Genomic DNA, 27,463 nt, shown 5'->3' with positions numbered 1-27,463 from the left:
TATTTATAGGCACACTTGCGATTTTTCTATGGCCAAGCGTCGTTTCCAATTTCAGTTGTATCTGTCCAACGATAATTTTGACACTTAGAAGGTTATGCTAATATAGTTGTGCAGTAGTTGCATTTAGTTATTTCTCTGAATTATTTTCATTTTTATCTATAAAATGCCAAAATGTAAACATAACTTTATATTTTTATTCATCTGATTATCTAATTTTTAAATATTAAGCGATTTATGTTTTAATCTGTTACTCAAGTAGCCTCTTTACCAAATACTTTTTTACTCTTAATTTCTTCTATGGCTACTTTTTATTTTTATTTGAGCAAAAATATGTTGTAGTCGTGCTACTTTTACTTCAGTACAGTTTTTGTGTACTCTAATCACCTCTGACTAGCAAACAAGTTACCATATTTGGACAACTGTTTATAGGTTTGTCAATTTACGATTCAAAATGTTAAAATTAAAACATGAAATGCCGTTGTGTGTAATGAACCTATACAACTGTTTTACTTCTTAAGTTAATCTCAAGCAAGAATTGCAGTCTTCACTTTCATTTTATTAGTTGAAAGTACAATGCAAGTGGGAGAAATTAATTTAATAACTATTGAAATGCAAACAAAATGCTTAAATCTAAAGGTTTATTGAAATAAAAATAGAACCAAATAGTTAATCTTAATAAAATTCAGAAAAGCAAAAGTGTCTTAAGGAAGCAGAGGCACAACCTAAAATCTAGAATAAAGTCAAAGTTTTGAATTCAAGCAAGGTTCACAGTGTTAGTGTCTGCATATCTTACAGCAACAGCATCGGGGTAATAACTTTCCTGGAACTGCAGTGAAAATATAAATGAATAGTAACATTTTTAAACAATAGAAAATAATTTTGACTTTAACCTTTCAAGACAGGTCACATACAATACTGTCATCCTCCTATTCTAAAGTTCTATTTGCTTACTGTTGAGGTATAAAACAGCAATTGTATTAAAAATATATATTTAATTAGAAAAGGATTAAAAATCTAAAAAAAAGGGGCTGCATAATAGTAACAGTGGGAACAGTTTGAGAACAAAGAGAACAGTGAAATACTTGTATCAGAGAACACAATGGGAAACTTTATACTCCATGACGTAAGATGTGGCGATTCAGTTCAGAGACGTTCATGAGGTTTCGTCCACATAGTTCACAAGTAAACAGCTTCTTGTCATGCAGAAGCTCAGAAGCTCCATCCATGGGGGCGAATGCATCTAAAAAACAAGAGGTTAATCATCATTAAATAAGTTATTTTTTGAATTTTAACATCATCTCATGATTTTAAAATGTCCAGAGAATTACTGCTATAAGAATAAATAAAAAATTAAAATTAGGAGATTAAAATTGTATTAATAGGAGAATAATCATAATATTTCTGAAGTAAAGCCATAATATTAAGAAAATAAAGTCGAATGAGAATGAAGTTATCATATTTAGAGTAAAGTCAATATTGCGAGAATAAAGTCGTATGAGAACAAAGTCAGAATTACAGGAATAAAGTCAGATTACAACAATAAAGTTGAAATAATAAGAGAATAAAGTCATGATATTACAAGAATAAGGCTATAATAGAGAGAATAAACAATACAAGAATAAAATCATAACATGATTTTATGATTTGTCTACTTATTCAAGTAGACAGATATGAAAGTAACCAATTTACTTTTAATATTTCAAAAGAATTTTCATTAATCCTGTAAGACTATCTATTATTATTGTTCTAATGATAGATACAAATTTCCTAAGAAGAAAATTTAAATACTTTCTATATTTATCCACGAATGACAGTTCTGTGTATTAAATGACCAGGTAGTGTCGATTTATATGTGTATGTGCAGATACGATTCTGATCGTTAGAAACCTTTGTGGTTGTGGTTGGATGGGCAGGAAACCAACATTAAAAAAATACAAATACACTGAGTACTAAGGACCCATTAGGGCAATATTTACCATCCCACCAGGGCTGGACAATACATCAATAACAGATTGACACGTGATCAATATCAACAGATAACACGTCTGATAGAATATTCAATCATTTCACTGAACTCCGAGCCAGATCGCACAGCATTCTGGGGGGTGTACAAAACATAAGAAAAACAATCCTACCATCATGAAGATGTGGAGAAACCTGAACCTTGCACTCGTTTTTCTTGTTAACTTCAACTTCTCCGTCCGTCTTCTCCATTTGCTCATCCTCCTTTTTCTCCTCACATTGTTCGAGATGGGGTGGTTCTTTTTCTCTGTTTGGTTCAGATTCATCCTTAATGATTTTTGGACTCTGGCTTTGCTCCCGTTTAAAGTTCGCCAACACGCTGCCCAAACTCCCCCTGTGGCTCAGTTTGAGTCGAGTACGACTGGGGGAAAGCGTCAGCAAATGCGGCTCAAACCTGAAACCCTCTCGAAGCTTTGACGCGTTTCCCTGTGCAGAATTCATTTTTGTTGTGGCTGGATTTACGATAATGTCTTGAATTTTGAGGTTCTGGGACAAAGATGTGCTGCAAACTTTATCGTTTAACTCGTTGTCTGCTCCATTCCCCTCTGTCGTTTGTTCCATTTTAACGGTTCTCTCCTGACCTGCCCTCTTGTGCAGGCTCCCGTCTTCGTCCAGCAGCAGGACGTGACGCACGATGTCGTCTTCTACCATCGCCTCAATGCTCTGGGATTTACAGTGATTCTCCGTAAAATGCAGCCCATCGGCCTTTGCATCGGTTATTTTACCAGATGTCAAACTCCTCTGTGCAACTTTTTCATCCCGTCTGTCAGTCCATGTGGTTTGGTTCTTCCTGCAATTGTCGTATTTAATATCTGCATCACTGCAATCCTCAGCCTTTGGTTCAGTATTTTCTTCATGCTGCTCTTTTGCAGGTTGATGGAAGGCTACATTCTGGTCTTGTGCTTGTGTGTCCTGCTCGTGTCTTTGCAGGACGGAAGGGTTTTGCTGAATAATGTCAGAACCAGAACTGTTGGCGGGTGTTTTTCCATTTTTCTCCCGCTCCTCAGGTTCACGTTCTTCCTTCATTGGAAGCATCATGTTCTCTGTGGAGTGGTAATCTGGAATGCTGTCAGTTTGTGGAACATCGTCACGGTCAGGGGTAAATTCCTCGGCTTCCAGCTCGTCGCTGTTGGAGCCGTGATTAACGTTGGTTTCGGGTCGGGAACCCGTCCTTGCTTCCAGCTGATCCAGGCTCACCTGACCCACGAGCTCATGGTTTCTCAAAACCTGCAGAAAATATTTAAATATTAATCCAGAAGACTTCATGAGTATGCAGATATGATGGATGGATGATCAGATGGATGAATGGGCAAACTGATGGGTGGATGATCAAATGGACAGATAAATGATGGACTGATGGATGGATGATCAGGTGAATGGACAGGCAAACTGATGGATGGATGATCAGATAGATGGATGGGCAAACTGGTGGATGGATGGATGATCAGACAGACAGATAAATGATGGATGGATGGGAAAACTGATGGATGGATGGATGGATGGATAGGAAAACAGATAGCTGGATGATGGATGGATGGATGATCAGATGGTTGGATGAATGGGCAAACTGGTGGATGGATGGATGATCAGATGGACAGATAAATGATGGATTGATGGAAGGATGATCAGGTGAATGGGCAGGCAAACTGATGGATGGATGGATAGGAAAACAGATAGATAGATGATGGATGGATTTTTCTGGACTTTTATTTTCACAATTTGTTTCCAGTATTGATGGAAATAGCTGCATATCTAAAACGAATCCTTAAATGTTTCAGGAATAACAAAATGTGATTTAAAGAAACAATTACTGATCTCTGAAAGTATTTTTATAGAATATTTATTTTAATTATCCATCAGCTGGAGATTTCTCAAGCACTGGGTTTATCATTTTAAGGTTCGAGGTTAAAACCAGTTCCATTCCAACCAAAAGCTACAATAAAAACTAAAATCTGTCCAACACAAACTTTTCCTTTCACAGCGGACAGCTGGTTGAGCAAATAGACTTCAAGGAATGTCAGTGATGCAGAGAAGATGCCTCCTCACCTGATGCTTATCACTCAGGTGTGCCTCCAGGTCTGTGAGTCGAGTGCAGTCAAAGTAGCAGAGTCGACACTTGTAAGGTTTGACGTCATCGTGCCTCATCATGTGCAAGCGCAGGTTTTCAGCACTACCGCTGCTGAAAGTGCATTTGTGACAGCGGAAGACGATGCCTTGTAGGTAACGGGAAAGTTTTGGGCGGCGAACTTCTATGGGCATGATACGCTCCTCTGAAATGAAACAAACAAACAAACAAAAAAAAAAAAAAAAACACAAAGCAGGGTTGAAAATAAAACGCACATCAGAGGACAGGAATCTCGTAGAGCTTGGCGCACCTCGATGCAAGACGATGTGGTCGATCATGTTGTTCTTGTTCTTGGTCTGGTAGAGGCAGAACGGGCAGCGAAGGTCCTTCAGATAAGTCGGCTTGGACTGGCAGGTGGAGTGGCCCGTCTCTATGTGCATCTCCATGTTTTTCCTTTTTAACAAATAAAAAGTGCGAACAATTAATCAGATAACTGTAACTGATTAACCATTAACTTGAGTATACAAACTCAAAAAAAGACTATTTGCTTAAAGAACACACTGAGAGCAGTAAGACAGCCAAAACTGGACTAAAGATGTATATTTTTTTTTAAATAAAGAATCCCTTTGTTAGTAAATATTTTTCACCAAAAATTCTTCAAGTGGCATAGTTTTAGCTTCACATTCTGTAAAAGGAATTTCCTACTAAGGATCTTTTGCTATCCAGCCACTAATTAAATAAAAATGAGTAGGCCTGTCACAATAATCAATAAATCAATTTATCATATGATAACTTAAAACAAGCTCAATAATTTCCATTGGCATGATTTATAGCTTTCTCTTTTTCTACCAAAATCTGGATGATAAAGTCTTCAGTTGGTGTTTTGGTTTCAATAACCATTTTTTAAAGGACAATATTGTTTACAGAGACTTCATAATTTATTTTATTTGTTGTTTCTGTTGTTTTCTTGCATTCTTTTGTCATTCCCATTATATTAGTTGAAAACGGTCTCAAAACAACATTATCGTTTGTCGCAATAACCTCTGGGACAATGTATCCTCCAGCAAAATTTGTTATTGTGACAGGCCTAAAAATGACAATAACTGTTGACGTATCAGCAGAGCAAAGTCGTATAAAACAAAGAACAGTTTTCACTAACTGAGACTCTTGTCCTACCGTTCACGGCATAGAGCCGTTGAAAAGAATCAAATTTCTCCTAAACGACACACCCCAGCAGGTAGAAGCTGGCTTTCTCTGATCATACAAGTAATCTTGGAGTTGTTTTCTTTCCATGGTATCTTCAGCTTTTCTTTTAAGCCACTTATCCATTATTATTTTTAACCAAAGTCATCAGTAAGCTAGCTGTAGCGTCGCACTTTGAGCTGACCTCACGGCAAATTAACGGTCGTTTACATGCAGTAACCCGCGGACCACTACATAGAGGATGGATCACAGTTTGAAAAAGACTGATCTAAATGTTACTTAATTGATGCCATATTGGGTTGCAGCTTACCTTAAACCCGTGTAAAACTCGCAGTCTTTGCACCTTAGGATTTTCTTCCCGTGCCGGTTAGCATAGTGCCGCCGGATGCTCGACAGGTGCTCTGTGTTGAAGTTGCACATCTCACACTGAAGGTTTCCCTCAGACAAACTGAGTTCATGCAAATTCATGTTAGTTTTGTCCACATTTTGTGCCATCAGGCTGTAGTGGGTCAACTGTCGCTGAACATTTGGAGGCTCGGAGTACGACTCTGTGGATTCTGTCAAAAAGTCCAACTGTGTTACCACTTCAGCAATTAAAAAAAAAAGAAAAGTAAAAGAGTAATTCTGACGGATTATATAAATTAAATCAGGTTTAAGGTGAATAACTTACCTTCTACATCCTCTGGTTCTTCATCGAGTTCAGGCAAGTTGTTCAGAACCTCTTTGTCTGAACTTTGAGAAATCTCCTCGTCCTTAATTCTCGTTTCAGTGATTTCCTCCTCAATGATGTCTGTGAATTTGGAAACAGGGAAAACCAGATATTGAACTTAAGCAGCACTATTTACTACATTATAAGTACAAGTTAAGCTGCAGTTAAAACCAGATATTTACTTACACTAAATCAAAAGACAGAAACATTTTATTCCTCACTGTCAGACCAAATTTTTCTCGTTTTAGCTTGGTTAGAATTACCAAACTTATTTCTATTTGCTAAATGCCAGAAAACCTGGCAAGAACACTTTTTAGAATTTCTTTTGTAATCTTTCTTTCTTTTGTCTCAAATTTCCGCCTGGATATTTTTGCTTATTTTAATTGTACAAAGCTCTTTAAATGTCCTGTGAGTAAATAATTTTGCCCATTTCTGGAACCTTCAATATCTAGCAGTTACTTACAATTAAAAGAGTGTTTCATCAGATTAAAATAAAGAAAAAAATGTTTTCTGCAATGGCGGGAGAGAAATTACCGTACTAGACCAATATTAACTGGAAAGCACAATGTCTCCCCTTTCAGAAACGGTTGGAAATGTTCAGATACCACAAAGTGTCGTGGAGTTACAGTACCGCAAAGTTGGCTTGTAAAAATGTGTCGTTGCTGACAAATTCGATTGAACTGATATTTTGACTAACGTTACTTGTAAGTACGTTTTGTCTTATTTCAAGTGTATTCAGATATTTGCACTAGAAACCAGACCATAAATACTTGGTAAGAATTTATGTTTTTGTAGTGTAACTTATGTCTAAAGGTATTTCTCTTCTCTTGTGTGTGAAATACTGCTGGAAAAACTACTAATTTAGTTGCAGTTAAATACCTTGTTTGATAAAAAACAAATCCAATCAAAGTGGAAATATTGGGTAGATTCTGACCTTGATGGTTTTTCAGAAAATGACTTTGCCAAAGTGCCATGAAATTCGTCCGGTAAGCACAGCAGCCGCAGCGGTAAGGCTTCAGAGTCTCAGGTTTATGGAGGAGGTACTTTTTGATGCTGGTGGGAGAATGAAAACACACACTTATTAAAAAAATCAATCACAGTTAATGCTTAGGAACATTATGATTAGAAAGAAAATCAGCCTGACCTGCTGATTGCGATTTCTTTTGCTGAAAAGTTGTTAAAAATAGCAACAATGTTGCTAAAGTTGGCAACAGTGGAGTGACTATTGTTAACTCTACAAGTCTGTCAATCAGTCCTCTCAGAGAAGAGCAAAAGAGAGCAGTGGCTCATTTTTAGAGCTCACTTTGTAGAGTTATGCAAGATTAGTTTGACCAGTAAATATCGCCAACCATCCAAAATGAAGGAAATCAGTCCAATTTATCAGTCCACCCCTCAAAAAATGTCTTTTATAAATTCATATGCTAAGCATGATGTTATTTTCTCACTACAGTTTAAAGAATTAAAACAGGTTTTACTGCACAAAAATTTATATTTTTAGTATAGCCTTTAATTTGAAAATAAACACAAAGTGTGTGTTATTCAAGAAGAACTGCTGATTGCTGGAGAACATATGGTTATAAGAATTATCACCACATGTTTTAGGTTTGTCCAAAGGTTCTGAATTACTGGAAAGAGGTAATTCCTGTTAAGAAATGGAAAGACTTGACTGTGGTTAGTTATAGGATGGAAAAAATTAATATTTTATGTAAATCTGCAGATTTGTTCAACACTGGGAGAAGTGGGACAAATATGCCAGAAAACATAAATCCAATTTTATTTGAAGTAAATGAGGAACTAGCTAAAATATAAAAATGTTACTTCACTGCAAAAACACAAAATCTTACCAAGTAATTTTGGTCTAGTTTCTAGTGCAAATACATTAACATTTGAATTAAGATAAATTAAGTTAAGACTAACTTATCAAGATATAGAGGCTTGTTTTAAGTAAATTACTTATTATTGATGAAAAAGTACCAATTCCTTTGGAAAATAAATTAACTTATGAGAAAATGTCTTCCTGGAAGTGAAATACTCTGCAAATAGAACAAGAACATTTTTATCAATATTAAGGATATACTTACAACAAGCTTATATATCTTACTGAGAAATTACTTGTAAGTTAGTTTTGTCTTATTTCAAGTGTACTAAGATATTTGTTCTAAAAACTGAACAAAAAATACTTGGTAAGGTTTTGTGTTTTTGCAGTGTTAAACATGGCTACATGTTAATGTTCCCTTTCTGTTTTCTGATTATTTTCACTAAAAAATATGTACATGTTAAAAAGGAGCAAAACATGAGATGAAACATTTGTTAATCTTTTTCAGATTTATTTTGAGCTCAACAGCATTGATTGTGTGTTTGTTTCCACCATGGGAAAAAATCCTATGAAAATCCTAAACATTAAATAACAGTTTTCCTTACTTGTTTTTGAACTCCGTGTTGGTCAGATTGTCCAGTTTCTTAATGGCTCCCAGGGCTGCGTGACTCCGCTCATGTGACCGCAGACCTTTGAGCGACATGAACGTCCGCTGGCACCGTTTGCAGGTGTGTCCGGCCTCTTGTGCTTCAGCCTCTGGATCGACATCTGGGACTTTCAATGACGATGGTGGAAGACTGGAAGGAAGGGTCACGACCTCTACCGGTGCACCCGTCCAGTGGCTGAGCTCCGTGATAGTTTCAAATGTGGGGAGTTTATCTTTTTTTTGAGACACCTGAGAATTAAAATCGCAGAAATTAAACTTGCAACTGCAGCTGAAAGATGTGGTAAAAGTTGAAGAGCAGAGCAAAAACAAAAAAGTAATTTTGGACTAGTTTCTACTGGAAATGTCTTGGTACTCTTGAAATTAGACAAAACTGACTTACAAGTGACTTTCAGTAATATATACGAGTTTGTTTTACCTCAATTAATGTTTATCTAAAAAATACTTATTCAACTGGCTGATTATTTCACTTGTAAACAAGACATTTTCCCATGTTATACGTGAAATAATCTGCCAATGCAACTAGTATGTTTTCACAATTATTAGGGAATCCTTTTACTTTAAATAAGCTACTATGTTTAGCGGAAAAGTGACTTGTGAGTTAGTTTTGTCTCAATTCAAGTGTAGTAAGATATTTGAATCAGAATTCCTTTTAATAACATTAAGGACAAATAAAGCACAGCAAAATTTTAACAGCAACTCTTGAACAGAACTTTGATGTTCAGAATAAATAAATAGATAAATAAATAAACAAACAAATAAATACATAAATAAAATAAGGTTATAGGTTGGTTTGCTGTATGTACTTCTCTTGGGTCGAAACAGTTTTTTAGGGAGGCGTTTCAGGGTCTTCACTAGAAACTAGACCAAAAATACTCGGTAAGATTTTGTGTTTTTGCAGTGAGTTGAAGAGTAACTCACCCTAGGAGACGGGGGATCTGCTGTTCCACTGGCAAAGGAAAGTTTTTTTTGCGAGGCCTCAACCTTCATCTGGTCTCTGTGGCGTTCCAGGTGTCTGGTGAGATATCTAATTCCATGCAGATTCTTTCTGCAGAAGTTGCACTTGTAGAGCCCAGTGCTTTTCTGTCTCACTCCATTTGATACCACCGTGAAGTCAGATTTGCTCCTCAGGTGATGAAAATTGTTATAATGTTCAATCAGCAACTGGGATGAGGCAAACACCGAGTTGGGGCATTTCTTGCAAATGAGATTTAGCTGTTTTTTTAACTCAATATATCTAAAGGGGAAGTTGTTCTTACGTTTGTTATACCTTTCCAACTTCTTATAAGTACTAAGCGCATCCAGTTTGTGGAAATATTTGTAATGACACTGGAGATTTTTTCGTGTTAAAGCTGAGTAAGTACACAACTCGCACTTGTAAGTTGAGTCTTTTTTCAGCACTATCTTTAAGGGGGCTTTTCCATCTTCCCTCTGAAGTTGTACAGATGTTTCTTCTGCTTCATCTTCATTGTCATCTTGCTTCTCTGCTTCAGAGAGAAGCTCAGAAACGGCTGCCTTCCCATGTTCAGTTCTACAGTGGTTTATTAGTTTCTTGATTGACGGATGAATTTCTGGACAGCTTTTGCACATGTACCCTCTTTTATAGGAGCCTTTGCCTTTTGAGCACCTCACAATGTTGGAGAGGAGTATTTCACCTGTTTCCAGTTCATCTGCTCTCACAGTAAAGCTTGGGTGCTTCATCTGGCAGTGGGTGAGAGTCCCATGGTAACTGGTATTCACATATGGACAAGTGGGGCATTTATAGATCAGCCGTTTTTCCGAGTTATTTTGCTGTTGCTGAGATGACGATTCTTTCTTCTTCTGAAATGGCTTGTAAAGTGGAATGTAGTATTTCTGAAAGGCACCTTTTCCATGAGTCCTGACATAATGCTTTGCAAGTCGTCTTTTAAAAGGATAAGTCTGTGAGCACAACATGCATTTATGTATGCCGTCCTTTGGAGCAGCATTGTTGTGCTGCTTAAGCACGTGACTGTTCAGTCCAAGGTTTGTGCTGCAGACATAAGGACACTGTGGACACTTTATCTTGATGTAGACCTTCTTGGTGTGAAGCAAAGTCTTGGAGACAGACTTAAGCGTTCTACTGGGCTTAGCTAGATTTATTCTAAGGCTCAGCTTTGGTGTAGAAGAAGCTGGTTTGGGCACGCCACTCGTGGTCTCATTGTGGTCCTGTTCGCGGTGCCTTTTCAGTTTACTCAGCGTTGCACAAATTTGTGGGCAGGTTTTACACATGTAGCCACTAAATTTTGAAACTTCATCAGAAATGTTTCCTTTCGTGACGTCATCACAATTCGACAAACGTGCCGTGTCCAGATAAAGGCTGTCCGCCCTGGAGGTGGAGACAGGATGTCTCATCTGGCAATGAGTGAGGACTCCCTGATGACTGGTGTTGAAATAGTTGCAATATGGACACTTATAGACATGCAAGTGCCCTTCAATTTGTTCGGGTTGTTTTTTCACATTTCTGCCATTGAGGTGTTTTATTCCAGTGTGAACACTCAGACCGTGCTTGCTGTGAAACGTCGCCGGGCATGAAGGGCACTTGATCACATCGGAAGACGAAGTTTCTTCATCTGTGTCTTCAAGAGGCACTTGGAAAGATTCAAACAATCCTGGCATTTCATTGAGGTCATCCAACTCGCTCTTTTCTCTTTTCCCTTTGTCACTTGGGGAATCTTTTACCAGCAAAGGATGAAACTTGTTGCAGTGGCGTGTAAGATAGCGCTTTGCGTTACTTTTGAAAGTACATAATGTGCAATGGTAAAGCTGATCTTGGTCTTTTTGTGAACTTTGAGATGTCTGGCCTTTAGAGACTGATTTTAGTTCAGTTTTCTCGTCTTTTGAATGTAATTCTTTGATACCGACAAATAACCGTGCCTTCACAGTCGCAAGGCTCATCTGCTTGCAGCCCGGATGTCGGTCCTGGTAGTGTTTATGAACCACCTCTGCTTTTTTGTGACTGAAAACGCACCACTCGCAGTGATAGCCTGATTCTAATGCTCCTCTACGGAAACAAAGTCTTAGAACGGCTGCAACTGAGAGTTTTGAAAAGTGAATTTTCCTCATATGTGACATCAAAAGGAACACATACTGAGTAGTAAATGTGCAGTATTTGCATGGAAGCTTTCTATGCGTTTCGGTGTTTATTACTGAGTTGGAAAAGGTTTTGGAAGACATGTTTGTCGCTTCTTTTTTGCCCTCTGGTTTCTCTTGGTTTGCAGCTGACTTCAGAGGAGATTTCTGGAGCTGTTCGAGAACCTTTGACGTGTACTGACGAATATCAGTTTTATTAAAAGGTTTGCAGTGTATTCTGGAGAAATGGTGTGCTACTTCAGTCAATGATCTGTGTTTATAGTTACAATTGTGGCAGAAGAACATATCCTTGTCCTCTTCTTTTATTATCGGAAGAGGTAATTTTGAAGAATACGATCCGTTCTTTTCAAACTTCTCACGGACCAAAGCTGAATATTTCAGAATACTCTTCCGACTGGAATGTTTGTAATGGTGGACTTTGCTTTGATGAGCAATGATTCCCTGTGTTGATGGATTTCCAAGATTGCACAGATGGCAGAAGTATAATTGGTCTACATGCACACTGACTTCAGTTTTTCTAATCTGGGTTTTACATTCGTTGCTGTTTTTCATGTGACTACTTGTTTTAAAAGTGATTGGATTCTTATTTTCAATCACCTCAGCGCTATACTGTATGATGTCTTCCTTTGATAACAGCTTATGGGCAGCATGTTTTGCATTATGATGGCCAATAACGCTTCTGATTTGGGGACTTGCATAGCTGCAAAACTGACAGTAGTGCATGTCCAGCGGTGAACTACATAAATATTTGTCAGATTTAGACTTGGTTGTTTCCGTGTTAGGTTTAGAAAGTGACATTTTGGTTGTGCTTTCTTTTTTTGAAGACTTCACACATTTAGGTGTGGAAATCTCTGGCGTTTTCAGAGTAGCTTTTGATGGAAGCTCTGATTGGGACAATTTACTATCAGTTTGCAAAGACGGTGCAGGTTTGAGTTTTACTTTCTGTGAAGACGCCGTTTCATCCGTTGTTTTTCTTATATGTTTGGAGGTGGAGCTCTCTTTTTTGGCATAATCTGCTAGAGATTTAACACTTTCAATTCTCAAATGCTCTGGAGAACCTTTGGAAACTTCGGGAGTCGTATCCTTCTCTTTTATTTGTACTGTGGATTTTTCTTTCTGTAAACTTTTTTTCTCAGGCGTCATTTCACGAGCTAATTGTTTGATTTCATCTAATGTAACTAATTTTTCTGGGTGTTTTTTCTGGTAGTGAACCTGCATAGCGACAGCTGACTTGTGCTCAAACTGACACTTAACGCATTTATACAGCGTTGCATCTGGCCCTGTGGAGGTTGGCGGGTGGCGTGAAAGTGTAATTTCCACCTCTTTATGTGGTGTGCTAGTTCTCTTGGGGGAAAGTTCCACTGACTTTTCTGGGCTGGCTGTTTTTTCACACATTTTCTGACATTCCTTCACTAAATATTGACAGAACAACAAAGAATTGTCCACTTCCCAAGTCCGATGATTCTGTTTGTAATGGTGTCTTAGGTCCTTCACCTCGCTGCAGGTGAATGTACATGTGAAACATTTAAACTCCAATTTGAGTTCATTCAGCTTCATCTTGAACACATCTGGAGCCTCTGGGTGTTTTTCTGTGTAGTGCCACTTCAGGTCAACAGTGCTTAGAAACTCAACCGGGCACTCAAGGCAGCGAAAGGTCGCGCTCTGATCAGACGACTGCTGAATGTAGCCAGCGTTGCATCGGACATACGGGTGATCGCTGGCATAATGAGAGGACACAAGCCTGGAGCTCACATTGCTGTAGTCACAGTGCTTACAGAAATAAACTCTGGGGCGCGGTGGGTCTCTGTTAACAAGCTTGGACTTCCTTTCTTCTTCTTCATCACTGACTTCGAATGAAAACTCTGCACTGCCTGAAGGTTTGCTGGTTTTATTTTCAGTTGCTTCTTCTTCTAGTTTGGGTTTTTTACTTGCTGGAGCTTTTAAGCTTTCATTACTGGTCTTCCTGCCAACCTCGCTAATTACCGTATTTGTTTGTTCGGCCGGAGAAACGGATTCTCCTCGCTTAGAATGATAAAGATGGTCAGCATGTTTAAAAACGTCTGACGGTCGAAAAGATACATCAATCTGAGGGGTTTCCTCTAAACTAAAAGTTTTTTTTGTATCACAAGACAACTTGAGCTTTACATTTGATCCAGAAGTTGCTGTGAAATACTTTGTGATGGTTTGCGATGATGGCCTCTTGTATATTCTGAGATCCTTAGATGAGGATGCCGCTTCCACTTCCGCTTCATCGTGTTGGTTTGATGTCGTGACAGGTGTCGTAATAGTTTCAGTCAATTTGGGGCTTTCAGTTTGCCCACACTGTGTCTCATGCTTCGTTAAAACGTCTTGACTGCATGTCTTAAAATCACAGTTCCTGCACGTAAAACTCTTTCCTGCACTTCTGCTCTTCTCTGTGTTGACCTTTTTACTCTCAGCATATTTTAAGCCGGCGTCTCTCAGACACACATCTATGTCCAAGCAATGTACCTTGTTGAGATGTTCGAAGAGGTACACCTTAGATTTGAAAATTAGGGTGCATTTAGAGCAATAGAAAAACTTTGCCAGGCTTTCTTGCGGAACTGTCTCCTCCATGTGTCCAAAGGTGGAAAACTGCACTGGATCTAAAAATTACAAGGGAGGAAATATAAGGGGAGCTGCACAGCTTTAATTAAAACAAGTTTACAAAAGAAAGAATGTGGATTGTCATACCACTTTGCATTTCATTCAGTTGCTTCCCGTTAAAAACCCACTACGGCACACTTGAAGGATTAACAAGTAAAATTGTTTCCATTAATGAGAATGCAGTTAATGCTCCATGTAGATTAATTTGCATTTTGTTGAAAACTGCACAAGTTAAAGGTAAAAAACGACGCCACTTTTTCCCTTTTGTGTTTTAAAAAATTAGCTGATAAGCCCACCTCTGTATTTAACTTTTCAGTCCTGTACGTCCTGCAGACAGGAGACATAAACTATTAGAACCCTAACAAAACCTCCCCAGAAACATTTAGCGGTACAGATATAGAGGTGTAGTGACTCGCGGTGCAAATATATTATACTCACACGTGAAGATAACCACGAAAAAAGGCCTACAGTTCAATGTTTGGAGGCGCTGCAGCAGAAAAACACAAATAGACACGTTTCCGCCATTTTTCCCGCGAGTAAATCTGGCCTTCCTCCCTCCTCCTGCTCGGATTCTTTCTCTTCTTCTTCTTCTCGGTTGATCGAGAGTCGAACTGGTCGATTCTCATTACCGCCACCTTGAGGATTGAGTGAACTCCGAAAATATTCAAAATGAACAGTCTGACGTTTATTCCTCAGTTGTATCACAAGAAAAATTGTAATAACTTTATAATTTGTAATGCTGATACAAAAGTTTTGCAAAGCATATTATTTTTGTTTTTCTTGGAAAAAATACAAATTCGGGCAGAAGACTGGCAATTAATCTAATTATTATATTTGCCAAATGTTATACTCGCAAGTGTAATTTTTTTATTCTCTTCACCTTATTTATTTACTTATACAGTTTGTGTTAAAGACATCAAATTTGTATCCACTACTTCAAAGAGTACAAATACAAAAAGCTGTATACACAGATTAATGTTGTAAATCATAGTATATTTTTAATTTATCATAATGTCTGTTTTTGTTTGGTTGTTTTTGCTCCAATGTATATTATTATACTTTACTGCCATATTGTTTTTCATTATTTTTGTGAACATAGATGTTTTCTCAATATAATAAATAAATAAATAAATCGGTATATGCTCACACGATCAGTTGAAATTTTCTTTATTACACTTAAGGGTGCTAGGTGCATTTTGCAGGTTTCCACACAAATAGGCAGATAGAGGCAGACAGAGAGACAGAAGTCTGATTTAAAGAAAAATGTGTAAATAAGTAAAACGTCCCAGAATAAAGTATTAGTTTGATATAAAGGAAATGGGGCGTTATGAGAGTAACATGCTGTAAGACGGTGTGGTCAGAAAAACATATAAATTCTATAAACAGGCAACCTTCTTTGTACTTCACTTGCGCAAAAACATTCAACATAAAATTTTAATTATTACCCTCATTTCTGGTTTTACTTTTTGGTTAGATCTCCTAGTCAACTTTCAGGGACAAAATAAGCAGCTTTCCCTGGAGTTTAAAGCGGTACGTAATTCGTTCCGCTTCTTGTTGTGGTCGTTTCCTACGGACAATAATACTGAACGTACCGCAACAGTAGAAGCGCTGTACAGCGCTAGGTCGCTTATTTTCTTTGGGATTTTTTATTATTGCGGTTTTAAATTTTAAAATGTGCAGCTGACCGAAGAGAAACGTCATGTTCCCTAACAGGCTGAGCAGCCGGTTAACTCTGACGGCCCTGAGATGGACCGCTGTGAGTCGGACCTGGCCCCCGTCCTGTCTCTCCACCCTGTCCAACTGCTTCCTGCAAAACCAAACAGCGAGGAGTAAAGACGGCTTCCTTTCAGAGTCTGCTGTGTTGAGACGAGTTTTGTGCAGCCAGTGTCGGTGTAAGTTGAGACCCAGAGAAACGCAGCGCAGGTCGTTCAGTCTCTCTGGTGCTAATGTGGTGAACTCGGCTCCTGCTCATGTCCAGCCTTACCTGAGACTGATGAGGCTGGACAAACCCATCGGTAACTGCATTCATTCCCTCTCAAAGACACGCCTTACTGTTAATCAGAGAGAAGTAGAGCATGGGGTGCCGTTTGTAAAGTTACACAGTAAAAAAATAACACTAATAATTTGCTTTATGTAGCTTGTCAAAGTCATATTTTCACCATGTTATTCACACTTTTATAAATGCCAGAAGTATTAAGTTAGTCAGCAAGATAAATGTTAAGTTTGGAAAATAAATAGTATTTATTATGGGAACTAAATATTTAGTTGCCAACTAAATACTGAAAACTATTTAGTTAATAAATAATTTGAAAGTTAAGTACTTAGTTTGTAAATTAAATGTTTAGCTTGTGAATTACATATTGAGTTTGGTACATATTGAGTTTGGTACTCAGGAAAACATGACTTTAACGCCCACTTTTTTCACAATGACAGGTTATATTAAGCAAATTATTGCTGTTTTTTCTTTTACAATGTAACTTTACAAATGTCATCTTTATTAGAGTATCCCAAAATTGTATTTAAAAACAGAACTAACTACATTTACTCAGTTATATTTTCTTGAGTAACTTTTTGGAATAAAAATACTTTTAGGAGTAGTTTTACTACACTCTACTTTTTACTGTTATTTGAGTTATATTTTTATAAAGTACCTCTGGTGTAATATTTCTGGATACTCTACCCACTGTGAGTAACAGTGAAGAAAAAACAAAAAATGCATGAGATACAGAAACATCTACAGTTTAAGCTAATATAAGACTTATTCTATGTTTTTCTAATATTATTCTCTACTTTCTGAGTCTGATGTGACATTTGGCACCCTGTTCTAATATAAAATATATTTACATTACTGACTTTAAGTATTAGTTCCATAGTTTCTTATGATTTGGAAAAATGCTGCCTGAATATGTTATTTGGAATTGATTATTTTGTTCTAGACTATAAAATACCAGAATTTGGACCTAACTTTACATTTTTGTCTGCCTGATGACATTATTTTTAAATATTCAATCAGATGTTCTGATCAGTTACTCAGTACTTTTAACCAGATACTTTTTTACTCTTACTAGAGTAAAAGTAGATTGAAGTACTTGAGTATAATATTTGGGTACTTTATCCACCTCAGCTTAGGAGTAGCAGTACTGCAGCATATTTTTATTCACGTAAAAAAGTAGCCGTCCAAAAAATACTCAAGACTAAAAAAAGTATTTTGGGAAAAGGCCTGCTCAAGATCATAATGTCTGATCTTAGCATTTAAAATTATATCATCAGACAGACAAAAATATCAACCTACATGCAAATTATTGTATTTTAAAGATTTCAATGAAAAAAATAAAACAAACAAATGAATAAGTGTGGTAGGAAATACCAAAGTCAGGCAGAAGAAACACGTTTCCAATACATTTTTTTTTCAATACAAACCTTAAGAAACTAATACTTGCGGTCTGTAAGTACATGCTGGATGAAGGTAAAGTAGTCAGAATGACTTGCGGCTTACAAACACTTGATTTGATTGACGTTCAGAGGGATGACATATCTTTGATGATGTTTAAGTATATTTCAGGTGGATTCTTTGTCAATCAAGGGGAATGCATTGTGAAAATTTTGTGATTAAATAGAAAACTAAGAATAGTTGGCATAAAATCAGAAGGAAAAGTCACTAACACAGAAAAATATCTGCTGAAGAAACTAGAAAAATTATTAATCAATTGACGAATATTGGAAAGCCCCACAAGTAAAACAAGTTTTCACAGAAGAGTTTATTTTAAATTAGAAATATGATTGGAAAGATTGAAGAGCCCTGAAATTATAAAGAAAGTCTTTGTTGTTTAGTCTCTCATTGCTTTCAGAAAAAGATTCAGTTCATGCATTAATGCATTGCTAAGGCTTTGCTCAAACAACTTCAGTCAGATCACAGTTAATCCTCCCGCTGGGCACAGTTTCCTCTTGGCTGAATTTCTATTTTTAGTCTTCTTTTTTTCATGCTTAGCAGATAATCCTCTTTAAATTCAGCAGCGTCTCGTTTTTAGGAACATGGCTGCTCTACCTTCCTTGTACGTGGAGCATCGCCTTGGCAGCGGAGCCTGGATGCCTCCCGGATGTCGGGATGCTTGCCCTGTTTGGTACCGGCGCCCTGCTGATGAGGGGTGCAGGCTGCACCATCAACGACATGTGGGATAAAGACTTTGACAAACAAGTAAAACAAACTAACATATTTATTATTATTATTTTATTGTATCCTTTATTTAACCAGGTAAAAACCCTATTGAGATCTAGATCTCTTTAAAACACTAAAAAAAACCTTTGAGCATATAGTTTTATTGCAAAGTGTTTCTGCAGCCATCAGATTTTCTTTTTTTTCTAATTTATTATCAAATGGTGCATACAAAACAAATATTATAGACTAACAAGCAGAGGTATTAATCAATAAATTAACTACTAGGCAATTAGGTAAGACAACAAATAACAACAAAAATAAAATAAACAAACAAACAAAAAAAAGGAGATACACATTAAAATGGACAAAACAGAACATAACCAAGTGGTGTCAAAATAAAAAATGTAATTATTTTTTATATATGTGGGTTAGGATACTTTGTTTTTAAATCTTGACATTTTCTGATTTGCTTAATTATTATTTTCCTTCTCTCTAATATTCCTTATTTTGATTAATTTATGGTCACACTGGTATTTAATTAATTAAATATATATATATTTGTGATTCTATTAGAAGGTTCTCCAATTTCTCCTGTCTTCTCTGATCTTTTTTTTCTGCAGTGGGATTGAAATGGCAGTTAGAATTATGAAATATATTTTATTGAAATATTCAAACTGAATTTTATCTATTGCTGATTGTTTCTCCATTGATATCTGTTATGTGAAAGGTTCTTGCCATTGTGACCTTTTTCTTGTTTTTCCAGGTAATACTGCAAAGTTTTGGCGACAGTCATCATATTTTTATCAGTCTGAGGTGAAGTGGTGACGTTTCTGTGCAGGTGGCCAGGACAGCCTGCAGACCGATCGCATCGGGGGAGATTTCACGGATGCAGGCGCTGGTTTTCCTCGGAGGGCAGCTCTCCCTCGCTCTCTGTGTTCTTCTGTGTCTCAACTACTACAGGTAACCAAGTGCAGCTTATTAAGTTTGTTTGCAAACATTGCGAACAAGAGAATAAAATCTTTTAAGCTTTTTATTGAAATCCGACTTGCAGTTCTGACCAAAGGTTTACAGATACTAGTCATGGCTTTTAATTGGTAAATAGACTAAATTTATGGAGGTTTTCCAGTCATGCTGACCAATCATGTTCATACAGATTGATAAGTGCCTTGCAGAGGGTACATCAGCATGAAGCTGAAGTTGAACCCATGACCGTCCAATTTTAAGAAGACTTCTGTACCCACTGAGCCACATGTGAAGAAATAGGATCCAAGTTTAAAATTATGCATACAGACTTGCAGACCTCTAATATTCTGTTATATGTTCCTTTCTAAGTTGCATTATTTTAGTACTTGAGTTTTCGTATTAAATTACTAATTATAATGACGTTTTTATAAATATACTCTGTCTTTTTAATGTCAGCATTCTGCTGATACAGAATGCTGCTGATGCTAATGGGGATCTCAAAAATATATAGATAATTGATTAATTGGATAAAAATATTGGCACGCTTTTTCCCCCATATATTTTATTGAATTTTCTCTTTTAGGACACAACAATCTCAACATTGGAAACATGTGCTTATACACACTTATGTTCACTCAAGCCTGCATATGTCATGTTTAGTTCCAAAAATATACAAAACCCTTCAGATTAAGACAGAGACAATGAAAAGACGATATATAAATGGAAGCTGTAGTCAAGACACCCGTTATTAAACTCCGCCTTCAGTCCCTGTGGTCCTCACGTATGACTCCCAGAGGTTCTCAAAGTCCTGCTGTTTACCCTTGCGATGTACATTCGTTTTTCCAGTCCAAGCAAACTTGCAATTTCTTTCTTCGAGAGTCCCAGGGAAGGGTGTCCATGCTCCTCCAGCATAATGCAATAGATCTCTTGGCTTGAAGAAATCCATATTGTATCTATTTAGTGCTCTTCTCTGATTGTTTAAATTCCATTGGGTTTATTCCTAGTACACAGAGTTTAATGTCTAAAGGGACTTTCAGCTTGAACAAATCAGATAGACACTTGATAAAATCCTTTCAAAATTTTCCTCTATTTTAAGACAATTCCACAGACAATGAAGCGTTTGTTTTTCAAATAAGCATTTTGTGCAAGTGTCTGGAATATCACTGGACATATAATATTGGCTCGTTTAATAAGATCTTGCAGGAAGTGCTTCTTTATTAGGTTTGAGTCGTAGTTGATGTTGAATTCACTTAATTGAGAATTGGGAGAGTTGGTTGGCAGCCTGAAAAGCCACTGCAAGCAAGTTCTGGTACGAAATGTTCCATTTGTCTAAAAACAAAGAGAGAAAAAGGGCGTTCAGTTCAGCGTGTCCCTGACCAGGCCAGGTGTGGGAACTGGGGAGTCAGAAGATTCACAATTCTAGACAAAATCAAAGCAAACAAGGAAAAAACAGCTTTGAAAACCCAGACTTTGTATTTCTCAAGGTTGCTAAAAGCTCCACTTACTCAGAGAAGATTGATAAGAGTTTTCTCTTCTAAAGGAATTTTCTGTAATATGACAGTATAAACTTATATTCCACGTTGTTAGAAAATCATTTCTTTTTAAAGGTTTATGATTGTGTGTTCGTTCTCTCTTGGCAGCATAGCTCTTGGTGCCTCTTCTCTCTCTCTTGTAATCACTTACCCACTGATGAAGAGGATCACTTACTGGCCACAGCTCGTATTGGGTGAGTGTTTTAGAAAAGTTAGATTTTCCATCTTAAAGCCGTTGCCTCTCCACATCAGTGAAGCTAAAGTCTTGCTCATGTCGCTTCTCTGCAGGGCTCACTTTTAACTGGGGCGCTCTGCTTGGCTGGGCCGCCGTGAAGGGCTCCTGTGATTGGTCCGTATGCCTTCCCCTGTATTTCTCTGGAGTGATGTGGACGTTGGTATATGACACAATCTATGCTCATCAGGTGATGAAATCAGCTCAATAGACATAAATTTTTAATCATAAAGAAGTGTTTTCCTTCTAGACTAGTCATTATTGGAGTCAGTGTTAGTTACTGACTCCAATAATTCACCTCGAAGGGAATTTATCATGAAAAATTCATATTTTACAAATTTTTACACTTCCATTTGGGTCTCTTCTTCTTCTAAGAAAATATGAAGCGCTTAAAAACAACATCCAGATGTTTTTTGGCAATAAGTTAATGTATTTTGGTGTCTCAAAAATTAGCTATTTCAAAAACCTCATTGTTGTTGAGTCACACTGCTTTTACCTAGCAAGCCCAGCCCAGCCTAGCCCATCACCTAGCAACCCAACTCTAGGACGTCTGGTCAGCTGGTTTAATCGCTGTATGTCAGGGGTGTCCAAACTTTTTGCAAAGCGGGCCAGATTTGATAAAGTGAAGATGCCCGGGGGCCAATAGTTTGTTCGGACATTTTTTAACTACAAAAGTTTCATGCAAATACATACACTGTTATAAAACAATTTTCATTGTCACAATTATCTCAATTTTTCAAATGACAAAATAACCAAATAATAATAATAAGGCAGATGAGAACAACTCTAAAAACCCAAATTCTGCCTTTCATTCATATCTGGAGAGTCAGATAACATTGAACAAACTGTATGAAATACCTTAAATTTACATGAGTTTAAAAATATCTTTGCCTCAAGAACATTTTAAACAGGAGTTATAAGTAATGCAAAGTTGTCTGTTATTAAATCTTAAAACAAGTGAATTTTGCTCTTGTCATTTACAATATCTTTGAGAAAGTAATAGTTTGTGTCACATCTACAGGTTCATAACATCAACAGTAATAACCAAATCTCACTCAAGAGTTTAATAAAAAATAAGTGTCATAAATCCAGGTGCATAAATGTTCTTTTGGCTCTTCACTGTTGATAGTGACAGATGTTACCGTTCAAAATACTCAATTTCATGTCCTCAACTCTCCGTGCCACACTGTTACGTGCCAGGCAAACATTCGCAAATTCTTGCTTCTTCTCAGGGCAAATGTTCTCCACCATTTTCATAACACAGTCTTTGATAAAAGTATCTTTAGTAAAAGGTTTGCCATGTTTAGCTATTAACATGGCCACTTCGTAGCTTGCTTTGGTGGTATTTTCTTTTGACTCACAGGCCCGCGTGAAGAATCGCTGTTGTGATGCCAGTGCAGCTTGGAGCTGCGTCAGTTTTTCAGCACGGTCACTTCCTGTTAGCTTGTTGTACGTAGCATGTTAGGTAGTGTCTCTTTACGTTGAAATCCTTAAACAAGGCAACCGTCTCATTACAAATTAGACAAGCCTTGATTTTCAGTGAAAATCAAGGCAATTGAAAATCAATTGTCAAGAGAGCGGCGGCTCTCACTGTCAACTTGTTTTCTTTGCAGTGGCAGAAATGAGCGGAGAGGGGTTCGCTGCACGAAGGCAGAATGATAGTATTAAAGTGGTGCTGCCACCATTTGGTGAAAGGAGGAATTACAGTTTCAAGTTTTATGATATATTTATTCTGTTTGACAGTGCAGGCGGGCTATAAATAATACATTATCAGACCGAAGCTGCGGGCCATATGAAATCTGACCGCGGGCCGCGATTGGCCCTCGGGCCGGACTTTGGACATGCCTGCTGTATGTGCTGTACAGCTGCTGAAAAAGTGTTTTGTTGTTGACTTACCATTTAGAAACCACTTCCTTCATTCGTTTGGTTGTACAGCAATCTCCTCTTCTGCTTTTCAAAGATGTGTGGTTGTATAATTACGCATCTGGTTGCACCCATTTTCACTTGTGAGTGTAAATGTTGCGTTGGGGGGGGGGGGGGGGGGGGGAGGGCGTGGCCAGCAGATTATTTATTTATTAAAGTGACTTTTTATCTAAGAATAATTTTGTTCTGGGAAGATGGCTGGGAAGTTTCATTTCTGTGTAGACAATTCAAACCTTTGGGGCGCCAGCGACACCTGGTGGCCAGCGGAAGTCGTAAATAACAACCTCTCAAGAATACAACTTCTTTTTTTTTTTCATTTATACTAATTAATGATCAAGTAACTTCTTTTATATATAATATATTAAAAATGAATTTGGATCTATACACTCGTTGCCTCAAGCAGAGGAGTTCAAGAATCTGTGTCCTGTTGTCAACGGATGGCGTTATGCTGCGTTCCAGTTGTACTTGGAAGTGGGACATTACGACTTCCTATTCTAAACAAATCAACTGTCGTCTCGTGTGTTCCACTTGCAAACCAGGTGCAACTCCGACTACCCCCGGTTATGACTCGTAAGGCGAACTTCGCGTTTGACCGTATTTCACACGTTTAAATCATACAACTGACGGAGTGCTTTATTTTTTTAATCTCATCTATGAAATGATTGACTTCTGATGTCCTGGTGATGTTTATTACGCAGGATAAAGAGGACGACGTTAAAGTGGGAGTAAAATCCACAGCGCTGATGTTCCAGGAGCGAACCAAACTTTGGCTGAGCGGCTTCACGGCGGCCATGTTGTCTGGGCTGGTCGTAGCCGGAGTCAGTGCCGAGCAAACGCTTCCTTACTATGCCGCGCTGAGCGCTGTGGCCGTTCACCTCGCACGCCAGGTGAGGAACAGGAAAACGCTCATTACTTGTAGATGCTTTTTAAATCTGGATCTTCTTGTAATGCATTTACTTTTTTTCTCTTAGATTTACACAGTGGACATCAACAAAGCAGAAGACTGCTGGAAACAGTTTAGTTCAAACAGAAACCTGGGACTTCTGTTGTTTTTAGGAATAGTTGCTGGTAATTTGCTGAAAGAATCTAAAGAGATATGACTGTAAAATAATGGAAACCGTTGGATTGCACTTAATGTACTTTAAATACTGAAATGTATTTAGGGATTTATTTTATGATCAAAAATGTTGTGCAATTATTTTTATACTGTACCATCAAGGATGCGAAATGACAAATCGCTTGGACATATTACTTTTGTTTTTGGCTCAAGACAAAATATGTTGGCTAACAGATCGCTTTGTGCTTTCATGTTTTTTTATGTTGTAAATTTAGCAAAAATAAAGTTAATCTGAATGTTGTAAGATAAATAGACATCCAAACAATTGTGATTTAAGTATCTAAAACTAGATTTTTCCAAACAAATTAAGTTGAAACCAAAAATTTAAATACACTGACTAAAACATTTTTTTCCTCACTGTCTGAAGTTAAAGCAGACCAAGTAAATTTTTGTTTTAGGTCAGTTGGAATTACCAAACTTATTTCTATTTGCTACATACAGTATATCACAATAATGACAGAGTATGTGAAAGATTTATTCATGACAGTCTTTAAAATCAGAAGTTTAAATACAGAGTGATTATTAAACAATGAAGGAAAGCCATTTCCTGGCTTTGGAAACTTCTGATTAACATTTGAGTTAATTGGAGTCACACCTTAAACACATTGCTTTCTTTTTTGACGAGAAGGTCAAAATAAGTCTTGGGGAACAATTTCCAGATAATTGTAGGTGCAGTTTTTATCTGTTTAAACAATTATATTCAAGTATAGATGTAATGGAAATATCCAATCATACTGAAATACTTTTGGTGATTCTAACTGACCCAAACCTAGAAAGGTTTGGTCCAATTTAACTTCAGGTAGTGAGGGAAAAAAAATGTGTTTTTTCCAATTTTTTTTGAAAATGTATGTAAACTTTTTTCAACTGTGGTTTGATTATAATTCATCTTTATCTGATTCTGCAACAAAAAATGTAAACGTAAATGTTAAAGATGGTATTGTTGATGTTGGTTAATGCTCTAAATTTTTAAAATTGTCTTCAGATGTTACATGGAGGTTGTAATTTCATCCTCCTTTTTCCTCCAAGCATGGCCATCGTGTGCAGATCAGGTGTGAGCTACAAGATAAGAGTGAGTGTCACAAAGACTTAAAGCCTCAGTAAAATAAATAAAATGCACCATAATTAAAATCTACTCATATTTCATAACAGAGCTACTTAACCTCATGGGCAAGAATGTCATACCAATTACATTTTTCTTTAAAGATTTCAAGTCATTGAATTAAAATCTACTCATATTTCATAACAGAGCTACTTAACCTCATGGGCAAGAATGTTATACCAATTAAATTTTTCTTTAAAGATTTCAAGTCATTGTAATGTTGAAATACCCAATACCCATTGAAGTTGTTTTAAAGGCTAAAATTAATATCCTTTTCATGCTAAACCAGCTTAATTTATAACCATTTCAAAAACAACGCCCCAAAGTGCTGAATATTAAAACTCAAACGCAAGAGGAAGACATAGAATGTCCGATACTGATTAATGTTTGGGAATGATCAACTAGTTCCATTAGGGGACAAATATTTAAAACATTACTCAGCTCAGAAAGAGAATGGTTCAGCATGTTCCTCAAGTGAAAACATGTTTTGCCTCTGACCCAATTTCATCAGACCTGACTCACGTCAAGCAATTATAAGTCAATAACAGCCAACGGAAAATTATCACATTCATCTTAAACATCTTAAGCAACCATTTCTGTTTTTGCACCACTGGGTGCAATTCTCAACAATGGCAATTAAAACTTTGCATTTGTTTGTTGGTTAGTATTTTAAAAAATACAGATCCCATTCACATCTACGTCTACATTTTGTTTTTAATTGCTTCCCTGGAAATGCACCTCGAACACACCTTTTGTTCTTGGAAGTTTGCCGAGTTCCTCAAAGCCTCCTGTTCACACAGAACAGTCAAACCAGGTCAGATCTGGAGGAGCTTCTGCACTTTCCAAACAAATTCTCAGCTGAAATAAGATGATTAAAATAGAAGACACAAACAAATACTGAGGAAAATAATCATGTCATGTCAGGAAAATCTTAGTAGAGTTTTAGTTTGCTTATTTAAACTCAGAGTTGTGTTGAAACTAGTTACACTATTAAATTTATTTTAGTGACTTTAAAAAAATTGTTTTATAATTATTTTTACTATGCTGTACTTTTTTACTTTTACTTTTTTTGAGTCATTTTATTATGAAGTATCTCTACTCTTACTTGAATAAAATTTCTGGATTTTTTTTACCCACTCAATGAAAAACAAACATGTTTTCATCCAAAATTCACCAGACACATATCCACACGTGCAGTTTTTGTTAAAGTTTTTTATTGAAAGAAACTGGTTTGGAAAAAGATTATTTCTCACTTTTTGCACTGGGACAGGCAGGAGGAATTAGGCTGGTATGAGCGGTTATGGTGAGACTGACTGACTCACCTGTTAAGTGTAGTAAAAGGTACAGGAACAAGTTTAATACACAAATATCTTTGTAAATCGTTTTCCTCACTGATTAAATGCTGGTGAAATGGAGTCTGCAGCTAAGCTAGCTAAGCAAAAGGTTGAAGCTAAACTAAAAGGTTAATAATCACTAGTCTAATCAACTCTTGTAGAAAAACTAGACCACAAATCGACACTTTTTTCTTTTGTCTTTCTTCCTAGCTGAGATAAATAAGGAAAGAAAATAAAAGAAAGACAAAGTCTCTAACCCAGTTTTCCTGCAGGAGTTGCTTAGACTAGTGATTACTAACCTTTTAGCTTAGCTAGCTTAGCTAAAGCCATTTAGCTTATAATATTACTAGTTTAATCAACGATCTTGTAGAAAAACTTGGTTAGAAACTGACACCTGTTTTATTTACTTTTCTTTTTTTAAAACTCGTCTTTAATATTTTTATTGGCAGCATAATTATAACCACTGTCGTTTTTGTCTTACTGCTAAACACGGTGATCGTCAAGTTCGCTAAAGCAGGAACAAACCATTTCATACAGACACGATACATGGTCTGGAAGTAGTAACATTTAACTTTTATTGCCGAAAACAATTTAAAACAACCCTATTATTATTTTTTTATTGACAGGGGCCTCTCTGTCTCTCTCTCTCTCTCTCTCTCTCTATATATATATATATGTAATTTTTTTTAAGTCAGGCGAATTAGGAATTGCCCTAATTTCCCGCCCCTTGATTATGAGGTGATGAAAATTTGTAAGTTGACGCTATAAAATTCCTTTTGCGCACATTTATTAGCATCACTGATCGCACTAAAGTCCAGGAGAACTTTAGACCAAAATCAGGTTCAAAGGTCACTTTAGCGACACATTTCCTCTTTCTTCTTCTTTTGGTCAT

At 36.9% G+C, this 27,463-nt stretch overlaps 2 protein-coding genes across 4 annotated transcripts; one reads left to right on the top strand and one right to left on the bottom strand.

Annotated features, from left to right (window-relative positions):
- Positions 1-624: 624 nt before the first annotated feature.
- Positions 625-14,804, bottom strand: LOC116730011 (zinc finger protein 462-like). 3 transcript variants are annotated; one of them, XM_032578945.1, is made up of 12 exons: positions 14,654-14,794; positions 14,512-14,542; positions 14,303-14,353; positions 9,401-14,214; positions 8,421-8,710; positions 6,934-7,052; positions 5,961-6,080; positions 5,601-5,847; positions 4,398-4,540; positions 4,069-4,292; positions 2,136-3,249; positions 625-1,240 (listed from the first exon to the last, which is right to left on the bottom strand). In XM_032578945.1, the coding sequence occupies exons 3-12, from the start codon at positions 14,310-14,312 to the stop codon at positions 1,110-1,112; spliced, it is 7,212 nt and encodes a 2,403-aa protein (XP_032434836.1). In that variant the 5' UTR covers positions 14,313-14,353; positions 14,512-14,542; positions 14,654-14,794; the 3' UTR covers positions 625-1,109. The 3 variants fall into 3 exon arrangements, with proteins under 3 accessions (XP_032434836.1, XP_032434837.1, XP_032434838.1); XM_032578946.1 differs by lacking the exon at positions 14,512-14,542; XM_032578947.1 differs by lacking the exons at positions 625-1,240; positions 2,136-3,249 and adding an exon at positions 3,610-3,668 and having other exon boundaries at positions 14,654-14,804.
- A 976-nt stretch (positions 14,805-15,780) lies between these two features.
- Positions 15,781-25,082, top strand: coq2 (coenzyme Q2 4-hydroxybenzoate polyprenyltransferase). The gene is made up of 7 exons (XM_032579254.1): positions 15,781-16,230; positions 18,244-18,410; positions 19,210-19,331; positions 20,975-21,060; positions 21,155-21,288; positions 23,720-23,908; positions 23,993-25,082. The coding sequence occupies exons 1-7, from the start codon at positions 15,915-15,917 to the stop codon at positions 24,119-24,121; spliced, it is 1,143 nt and encodes a 380-aa protein (XP_032435145.1). The 5' UTR covers positions 15,781-15,914; the 3' UTR covers positions 24,122-25,082.
- Positions 25,083-27,463: the final 2,381 nt, after the last annotated feature.

This window comes from Xiphophorus hellerii, chromosome 12 (assembly GCF_003331165.1).
Source record: "Xiphophorus hellerii strain 12219 chromosome 12, Xiphophorus_hellerii-4.1, whole genome shotgun sequence".
Classification (NCBI taxonomy): domain Eukaryota; kingdom Metazoa; phylum Chordata; class Actinopteri; order Cyprinodontiformes; family Poeciliidae; genus Xiphophorus; species Xiphophorus hellerii.
This window is presented reverse-complemented; position numbering and strand designations above follow the sequence as displayed.